This window comes from Medicago sativa, chromosome 3 (assembly GCF_051527215.1).
Source record: "Medicago sativa cultivar Bolivia chromosome 3, Bolivia_mono, whole genome shotgun sequence".
NCBI classification, from domain to species: domain Eukaryota; kingdom Viridiplantae; phylum Streptophyta; class Magnoliopsida; order Fabales; family Fabaceae; genus Medicago; species Medicago sativa.
In genome coordinates this window covers 34135760-34146345 of record NC_140751.1, presented here as the reverse complement: position 1 = coordinate 34146345, position 10586 = coordinate 34135760, and the positions used below count along the sequence as shown (strand labels likewise).

The 10586-nt window shown below is 38.0% G+C and overlaps 2 protein-coding genes across 2 annotated transcripts; both read right to left on the bottom strand.

Annotated features, from left to right (window-relative positions):
- Positions 1–756: 756 nt before the first annotated feature.
- LOC146937273 (uncharacterized) lies at positions 757–1323 on the bottom strand. Its single transcript, XM_085749385.1, has 2 exons — positions 1168–1323; positions 757–1071 (listed from the first exon to the last, which is right to left on the bottom strand). Exons 1-2 carry the CDS (start codon positions 1321–1323, stop codon positions 757–759), a joined length of 471 nt encoding a protein of 156 aa, XP_085605511.1.
- A 147-nt stretch (positions 1324–1470) lies between these two features.
- Positions 1471–3702, bottom strand: LOC146937272 (uncharacterized). The gene is made up of 3 exons (XM_085749383.1): positions 3353–3702; positions 2812–3244; positions 1471–2685 (listed from the first exon to the last, which is right to left on the bottom strand). The coding sequence occupies exons 1-3, from the start codon at positions 3700–3702 to the stop codon at positions 1471–1473; spliced, it is 1998 nt and encodes a 665-aa protein (XP_085605509.1).
- Positions 3703–10586: the final 6884 nt, after the last annotated feature.

The following is a 10586-nucleotide window of genomic DNA, read 5'->3' as shown; positions in this document are numbered from 1 at the left end:
GTTTTCGATCCACCAAGACCCTCATTTTTTTTTGCCTAAATCGCCCTTTCGGATTTTCAACTTAGCGAGCTTTTTCATTTTCTTCTTGTTTTTCTTCTTTTTTTAGCAATGACTATGTCCATTTGTTGTATCTACCTGCTTTTAGACCGAATGTTGACACATGCTTCTATGATACATAATTGTAGAGATAATATGTTTGTCATTTTTGTTTTTTTTTTTTTCAAAGAAAATACAAAGATTTTTAAAAAGATTTTTCAAAGTTTTTGTTTCAAGTACTAATATTAAAAAAAATGGAAGAAATTTTGCACATAGAATAAACAAGAATTCCAAATAAAAGCACAGACTCAAATTAATGTATTAGAAATGGTAACCGGCCAAAGGCATGGCACCACGGATTACAAAATTTGGAAAATGGTAATTAATATATGGAAGGTACATTGAACACAATAACCGCTATATTCCCTAACAACTTTGAAATCCACTGCTACGATGCTCTGATATCGGAGAACTTCTGACAGCTAAGGTGCTCCAAGTGAGTGATGCTTAGTCTGATGCAGTTACTTGTCATAAACCCTTAACTTTTGCATAGATCGCCCTTTCGGGTTTTCGATCTATCAGGGTAAACATTCTTTTTTTTTTGTCTCTAATTTTTGCATGGACCACCCTTTCGGGTTTTCAATCCATCGAGACGCTCATTTTTGGTTTAGGCCGCCCTTTCGGGTTTTCAACCTACCGAGCTATTCTTTTATATATTTTCTAGACAAAGTATTTCTTGACTGCTTCAGAATTCACAGGACGAGGTAACTCCTCTCCATCCATATTTGTAAGAATCAAAGCACCACCAGAGAAAGCTTTCTTAACAACATAGGGACCTTCATAGTTAGGTGTCCACTTGCCCCTTGGGTCTGGTTGAAAAGACTTGATACTCTTGACCACAAGGTCTCCTTCTCTAAATTCACAGGGATGCACCCTCTTATCAAATGCATGCTTCATCCTTGACTGATATAGCTGTCCACGACACAAAGCTGTCATACGCTTTTCTTCAATCAAATTCAACTGATCATACCTATCCTGACACCATTCAGCTTCAGACAACTCATCTTCCTACAAGACTCTTAAAGACGGGATCTCAACCTCCACAGGGAGCACAACCTCCATGCCATATACCAGAGAGAAAGGGGTTGCCCCTGTCGAAGTACGCACTGAGGTACGATAACCATACAAAGCATAGGGTAACATTTCATGCCAGTCCTTGTAAGTGACTACCATCTTTTGCACAATCTTCTTGATATTCTTATTTGCCGGTTCGACTGCACCATTCATCTGTGGTCTATAAGGAGAGGAGTTATGATGTTCAATCTTGAAATCATCGCACAATTCCTTCATCATCTTGTTATTCAAATTGGTACCATTATCCGTGATGATCTTGTTAGGCACACCATATCGGCAGATGATATTGTTCTTGATGAATCAGACCACCACTTGCTTAGTCACATTAGCATAAGATGCCGCTTCAACCCACTTGGTGAAGTTATCAATAGCCACTAGTATGAAACGATGTCCATTGGAAGCTTTTGGTTCAATCCGACCAATCATATCAATACCCCACATAGAGAAAGGCCACGGGGAAGAAATAACATTGAGCATAGTTGGCGGTACATGGATCGTATCCGCATAAATCTGACACTTATGACATTTCTTGGCATGATGATAGCAGTCAGCATACATTATTATCCAGTAATAGCCTGCCCTCAACGCCTTCTTAGCCATTGCATAGCCATTGGCGTAAGTCCCGAACGTGCCTTCATGTATCTCATGCATTAACAAATCTGCTTCACGCCGATCTATACATCTGAGCAAAACTTCATCAAAGTTCCTTTTGTACAACACATCTCCATTCAAGAAGAAGTTACCAGACAATCTTCTTAAAGTCCTCTTATCTTTGCGAGATGCCCCTAGCGGATACTCTTGCGTCTGAAGGAAAACCTTGATATCATGAAACCACGGCTTGTCGTCAAAGACTGCTTCAGCAGCAAACACATAAGCGGGCCTGTCAAGGAATTTGACGCTCATTAAAGGCACATGATTGTGATGATTCACTTTGATCAATGAAGATGGAGTAGCTAAGGCATCTGCCATTTGATTCTCCTCACGAGGTACATGGTTCAACTCTACTTTGTTGAAGAAAGTTAACAAACGCCTGGCATAATCTCTGTAAGGTACCAACCTAGCATGATGAGTTTCCCACTTTCCTTTGATCTGATTAATCACCAGAGCTGGATCACCATATATCTTAATTCTCTTGATTCTCAAGTCAATAGCTTCCTCAATACCCATAATACAAGCTTCATACTCTGCAATGTTATTTGTGCAATCAAACTGTAGTCTTGCGATAAAAGGGATATGATGGCCCTTGGGAGCAAAAAGGACTGCCCCGATTCCATTACGATAGACATTAACGGCTCCATCAAATATCAAACCCCATTCAGACTCAGGATCAGGGCCTTCGCCCAACAATGGTTCATCACAATCTTTCATTTTCAAATGCATGATTTCTTCATCCGGGAAGTCGAACTTGATAGCCTGGTAATCTTCAATTGGTTGATGAGCTAAATGATCAGCGAGGATACTACCTTTGATAGCCTTCTGAGTGCGGTACACAATATCATACTCGGACAACAACATCTGCCAACGAGAAATTCTTCCATTTAAAACAGGTTTCTCAAAGAGGTATTTGATTGGATCCATTCTAGATATCAACCAAGTAGTATGATTAATCATGTAGTGGCGAAGACGTCTGGCAGCCCAGACTAGAGCACAACAAGTTTTCTCCAATGCGGAGTATCGAGTCTCACAATCAGTGAACTTCTTGCTCAAGTAGTAAATTGCATGTTCTTTCTTACCAGTTTCATCTTGTTGACCAAGTACACAGCCCATAGAGTCTTCCAAGACAGTCAAATACATGATAAAGGGCCTTCCATCCACTGGAGGGACAAAAATTGGAGGCTCTAACAAATACTCCTTGATGCTATCAAAGGCTTTTTGGAATTCATCGGTCCACACGATCCCTTGATCCTTGCGAAGCAACTTGAATATCGGCCCACATGTAGCAGTCATATGAGAGATGAATCGGGATATGTAGTTCAGCCTACCAAGGAAACCTCTGACTTGTTTCTCTGTTGTAGGAGCAGGCATTTCTCTGATGGCTTTGACTTTGTCGGGATCTACTTCGATACCTTTCTGACTGACAATAAAACCCAGGAGTTTCCCGGATCTAACGCCGAAGGTACACTTATTGGGATTCAGACGGAGCTTGTACTTTCTCAACCGCTGAAACATCTTCAACAAATACTCAACATGCTCTTCTTCAGTGCCTGACTTGACAATCATATCATCCACATAGACCTCGATCTCTTTGTGTATCATATCATGGAATATCTTGGTCATGCCCCTCTGGTAAGTGGCACCAGCATTTATCAACCCAAACGACATCACCACATAGCAGAAAGTTCCCCATGGTGTGATGAAAGATGTCTTCTCTCTATCTTCAGCAGCCATCTTGATCTGGTTATACCCGGAGAAACCATCCACAAAGGAGAACACTTTGGATTTAGCAGTATTATCAACCAATACATCGATGTGAGGTAAAGGGAAATCATCCTTTGGACTAGCTTTGTTCAAATCTCGGTAGTCAACACACATTCTGACATTACCATCTTTCTTTGGAACAGGTACTATGTTGGCTAACCATTGAGGGTATTCAGATGTGATTAAGAAACCGGCATCAATCTGCTTTCACACTTCTTCCTTGATCTCGAGGGCCATATCGGGATGAGATCTCCTCAACTTCTGCTTAACAGGAGGGCACTCGGGCTTTAAAGGCAGACGATGTTCCACAACTTCGGCATCTAACCCTGGCATATCCTTGTATGACCATGCGAATATGTCTGCATACTTTCTGAGAAGCTCAATAATCCTTTCCTTAACAGTGGCATCCAACAATGCCCCAATCTTGATCTCTTTCTTGTCTTCCTCTGTACCCAGGTTTACAATTTCTATCTCTTCTTGATGAGGTTGAATAGTTTTTCTTTCTCGTTCTAACATCCATTTGATCTCATCAGGAATCTCTTCATCTCCTTCTACTATGGCCTCATAAACAGGAACCTCAAAGTTGGGAGGAAGCATAGGGTTACCGTGTTCAACGGGCTCATTTATGTTCAGTCTGCACATGATTTATGATTGATTTTAAATGAGTAAATGCAGACTTTTGAGTTTGATTTTTTTAAAAGAAAAAGAAAACAAATTTTTGGTTTTATGTATTACCATTTTTCCAGAAACAGCAATAAAATAAAATAAGGTAAAGGTCGTGACAGAAACGACGATTTTCATTCATAACAAAAGTACTTGAAACAAGAACAAAGCCCTACAAAGTTTCACTTTCGTCTGGGGCAGGACGAAAGGAGTTTTCTTAAAGAAAAACAAAAACAAAGACAAACATATTACTTAGAGCGGGGTATCATAGAAGGAATATCCACAGCGATCCAGTTGCAGCAGGCTCCTTCAGGTGTCACAAAGACAGGTGCCACTTCCTCAGATTGATCCTCAATGATTGCATTAGTCTCAGGCTGATCATGAATGAAACCAACACTGCGAAAAGTACCTCCAGCAGGATTGAGCACCCGTCCACTTCTCAAGATCTTGCTACTTTCCGCAATATTGTCCACATGGACTGGTGAATCAAGAGGTACCTTCTTCCCCTCTTCCAGAATTGTATATTCGTAATTATATGGCACAACTTTTGAGATGAATAAGGCAATTATTATGACGAGAAGATCACCAGAGGAGTGCCGGCTAGCTTAGCACGGTTGACCATTATCACAAGTGGTTCCCGAGTTTTCAACACCGGAGTAACAACACAAACACTTCTATCTTTCTCTTTTCTGGTGACAACAAGCTCTTTCCTGTCTAGCAACCCTTGTACGTCATTCTGGACTTGTTTGCAACCACAAGGATCCACTAAACATATACCACAAGCCTCATGATCGTGGCTAAAGAGAGTTGCTTCGCACATCTTCATATGGATTGGAACCAAAGGAGTCTTGATATCACATGCATAGAGAACATAGCTGTCTTCTTGAATCATGTTGATGGCCGGTGATACAAAATTAGCAAGTGTACTAACTTATATCGAAGTAATAATTTAATTCGTATCCACAGGGACAGTTCTAATCTCGACTTGGCAATTTCATTAATATTCAAGATGTATGTAAATATGGGGTTGCCTTAGGTAAATTGGTTTTGGTTACAATGATAAATGAATAACTAAAAAATAAACTTGGTTTTGAAATACGTTAAGGGAAAGGATTAGATCTTTCGAATCATCTGTCCATTACTCATTAATAATCTGCACCTAAATCATACAAATGCTATTCAGTTTACGACAATTAACAAAATAGCTCAGGTCAATCCCTTGACTCAGAGCCGTCTTCTCTGATTATAATTCCCTAATTCCTTAAGTGAACCTATAATCATCAAAGGTTTTAAGTCCGTTAATTTTAGAATCACAACCTAACAATTTTCTATCCCTAGATCATCCGTTAAGTTGAACAATATAAATAGGTCAGAGTTATAAGCTGGTGTCAGCAGTCCTATAATCTCTAAGATCAATTATATTTGGTCAGAATCATAAAAGCATTACGCACAATTTATACTGAATAAACTGGAATAACATTCGTGATAATTCGGGGTTACAGATTACATAGTTATGAGCTAGAACAGAATCATCTACGACCTAATCAATGGAAATTAGCCACTCATAGTAAAATAATTTAAGCAACAGGGTTAAAAGAAATTACAAAGAGAGATGATTTACTCATCAGAATTTCTTTAATCCGTGGTGCCTACTGCCTTCTATCTCTCTATGCGTGCGTGCGTTTTGCTTATGGCTTTCCTTCCATCACGTGAACGTGCTCTCTGCCAAAACGTCCCAAATCCTCTTTGTGATGTGCTGCTTTTATTCCATAAAAACGTGATACCTGATTGTGTGCCTTTCCTTTCTTTTATATCCTCCTCGTGACCTAGTTGCCTTTTTCATTCATATCCTGGCAGCATGATACGTTTCCTTTTCCTTTGGCTCAACATAATCATTTTTTTTTGGTCAAAGCCCAATTAGTATTAATTTTCTTCTACTAACACATGCCAAATTGTGCCCCCTTTTTTTTCATAGACCAACACACCAAAGACAAGTGACACATTAATTTCTTCTCATTCTCTTTAGCTTTACAAACATGTCACTAATTGACCAATAATGATAATAAAATACTATTTGACTCAATAAATCGAAAACGATAATTTATTCAAAATGACTCTAAATTAAATACTAAACTAATAAAAATAGATTGAAAACTTATTTAAAAAGACTCTAAAAATAGTAAATGACTGACTGTCATCACAACCCCAAACTTGAACCGTTACTTGTCCTCAAGAAACAAACTTGCTAAATGAAAAATGACAGTAAAATAACAGCTCACCAACCAATGATATCCTCAAAGTTCATCTCCCTACTAGCCATATGATGAGCTAGTTTGACTTGCTTGCATCCACCATTCACAACTCCACGCAACAATATGATAACGGTTCACACTCAATCAACATGCAGGCCTACATATTACCATACGCTTGAAAAGTTTCTAAACGTCAATCAAAATCAATGTCATTACACACTTTGAGGTCTTTAAGGGTTATAATGGGGCTTGGGTGAAGGTGGGATATAATTTGGATAAGTAGGCTACACAAAATTTGAGTTAGGCACTCTTACGGAAATTAAAACATGGATTCAATCCCCATTCACCCTTTGAAATAAACAATTGTAAAGGTACTAGAGAATACTTGTAACTTGTTGGGACAATCGAGTTTAAAGTTACTCATATTTTTCATTGTTCGACCCTTTTTCATTCTATTATTTTTTTTTTGATACACCATTTTTAGTGTATTTTTCACGATAGTGTTCTTTGTTCTCTAGTACCCCCACCCCAAACTTAGTTGGTTGAAAATTCCAATAGCAACCCCAAACTTATTGTTTAGCAACACCCTACGTTGCCTAACTCAAATATAGCATTTTTGGGTCAATACTAAAAGTCCCTAGGCTCAATATGTAGTTTGTCACCGAACAAAAAGATCTAAACCTACCGGCTCAAATTGGCTTTCAAAAAGGATAAATTCAATCAAAATCAGGGTAGGCTTGAAAAGGCTCACAGGACCAAGCACTTTTGCCTCAGTGTGTTTATGACATAGACCAATCAACAGTAAAGAAACAATGCAAGTTTTAGAAATGTAGATGCATGGAACACTCTATATAAGTAAATTGAAAAATAAAATTTGGCAATGAACCTTACAGTGTTAGATATCTGGGAGTTGTGACTACCTATCATATATGCCGTACACTTCGCCTTTGAAATTCAAGTCACTACCTCCATATGAACTTTGATGTTATCATTGGTGAAACAAACTGTTATCGAACTGGAAAATTTCAAGAAACAAGAAAATTCATTAATAATAAACAAGCAAACAATTAAAGTTACAATAAAAGAGAATCAAACTGAGAACTGACACAACTGACATCTAACAAAGACAAGTTATTGAAAAAAATAAAGAACTGATGTGGACTCTGATTTTTTTTGTCCATCTTTTCACTTTTTTTTGTTTGTTTCTTTTTTTCTTCATTTTTTTATTGAATAAAAATACCTGCAAAATAAAAAACATTAAAAAAAAAAATAAAGGATGGGTTGCCTCCCACCAAGCGCTTTCTTTTACGTCATTAAGCTTGACGCCTCAGCCACTGTTAGGGTGGCAAATATGAAAGAAAGAATATATCATCTTTTTTCTTCCTCTTGTTTGGTAGGAATTCCATGAACTTCATACAAAGAAGTAGATGCTCCCATGATCCAACTGCTAGACTTTCAGCATTTGAGCTCTCCCACCATAAAGAAGAATAGATATACCTTTGCAAAGGAATGATTTCTTTCAACTCCATTGGTTGAGACTTCAGGTAGAGACCAACACTCCTCACTTGTGCATTTTCTTCCACCACAACATTACACTTAGTCTCCATCTCAACCAGCTGCTTCTCACATTCATTCGCTTTCCCAACAAGATCACCACACTGAACTTCAAATTTCTCAAATGAAACTTGATTTAATATCATGAAATCATCTAAAATATTTTGAAGTTGATTATTGTAATCGATGTTGATAAGCTCTTTCAGCCCTTCACAATCTGTACCCTAATGATTCGCCTCATGAAGATCACATCTCGCATTTAATCTTGAGATTTGATTGTCCCATTGTTTTATCTTCCAAGAAAGCAGATAGTTTTCATACTCCAATGTAACAATCTCCTCCGTGTCATAAAGGCGGAACCTGTCAACTAACCTGTCTATCATAGCTGCAAAACTTGGATAAACTTTTTAGCAGCAAAGTATTATGAGATAAACATGAAGAGCATAAATCATAATATTTTTTTTTTTAATTTTTGTAATATATAGACAAAAAATGTAAATGACAAAAATCCTAAATAATAACGAAATTTCCAAGCTGAAATAATTCAACAGTCCCCGGCAACGGCGCCAAAAACTTGATACAAAATTAGCAAGTGTACTAACTTATATCGAAGTAATAATTTAATTCGTATCCACAGGGACTGTTCTAATCTCGACTTGGCAATTTCATTAATATTCAAGATGTATGTAAATAGGGGGTTGCCTTAGGTAAATTGGTTTTAGTTGCAATGATAAATGAATAACTGAAAAATAAACTTGGTTTTGAAATACGTTAAGGGAAAGGATTAGATCTTTCGAATCATCTGTCCATTACTCATTAGTAATCTGCACCTAAATCATACAAATGCTATCCAGTTTACGACAATTAACAAAATAGCTCAGGTCAATCCCTTGACTCAGAGCCCTCTTCTCTGATTATAATTCCCTAATTCCTTAAGTGAACATATAATCATCAAAGGTTTTAAGTCCGTTAATTTTAGAATCACAACCTAACAATTTTCTATCCCTAGATCATCCGTTAAGTTGAACAATATAAATAGGTCTGAGTTATAAGATGGTGTCAGCAGTCCTATAATCTCTAAGATCAATTATATTTGGTCAGAATCATAAAAGCATTACGCACAATTTATACTGAATAAACTGGAATAACATTCGTGATAATTCGGGGATATAGATTACATAGTTATGAGCTAGAACAGAATCATCTATGATCTAATCAATGGAAATTAGCCACTCATAGTAAAATAATTTAAGCAATAGGGTTAAAAGAAATTACAAAGAGAGATGTTTTACTCATCAGAATTTCTTCAATCCGTGGTGCCTACTGCCTTCTATCTCTCTATGTGTGCGTGCGTTTTGCTTCTGGCTTTCCTTCCATCACGTGAACGTGCTCTCTGCCAAAACGTCCCAAATCCTCTTTGTGATGTGCTGCTTCTATTCCATAAAAACGTGATACCTGATTGTGTGCCTTTCCTTTCTTTTATATCCTCCTCGTGACCTAGTTGCCTTTTTCATTCATATCCTGGCAGCATGATACGTTTCCTTTTCCTTTGGCTCAACATAATCATTTTTTTTTTGTCAAAGCCCAATTAGTGTTAATTTTCTTCTACTAACACATGCCAAATTGTGCCCCCTTTTTTTTTCATAGACCAACACACCAAAGACAAGTGACACGTTAATTTCTTCTCATTCTCTTTAGCTTTACAAACATGTCACTAATTGACCAATAATGATAATAAAATACTATTTGACTCAATAAATCGAAAACGATAATTTATTCAAAATGACTCTAAATTAAATACTAAACTAATAAAAATAGACTGAAAACTTATTTAAAAAGACTCTAAAAATAGTGAATGACTGACTCTCATCAGCCGGCCCATGAGGTGGTAGAGGATTATTTTGAACAACAGGGTCAGGGTCTGAGAAAGCTAGTTCTTTATTTTGGATTAGTTTTTGAACCTCCTCCTTAAGAGGGTAACAATGTTCAATGTCTTGCCCTGGCGACCCTTGATGGAATTCACAGGTGCGGTCGACACGGTACCAGGGAGGTAAAGGGTTTTGCATGCGAGGAGGTGCTTTGAGTTGTACTAGATTTCTAGCAAGTAGTGAAGGCAACAGATCCTTGTATAGCATAGGTATAGGAGGAAAATGGTTTCTAGGAGGGCGAGGCTGTTGTTGAGCTTGAGGACGATACTGTTGTTGAGGTGGTGGAGGATAGTATGGGTGTGGGTAGGGTTGTTGAGGATTGTATGGTTGATAAGGTTGTTGGTACAATGGTGGATAATATGGTGGAGGGGTATGAGGCCTCTATGGTTGATAATTTGGGTTTCGTGGAGGAGGCATTTGTGGCGCAACATTAGCCACATATGGGTAGTTCGGGTACGCCGGTTGAGATCCACCATGGGCCACCATGCCAACCTCTTGAGTATTCTTCCTCGGATATCCACTTCCAAATTTCTTATTGCCATTAGACGAACCACTTGATGAGCCACTCGCTGAACCACTCGATGAACCCCCCTGAGGAACT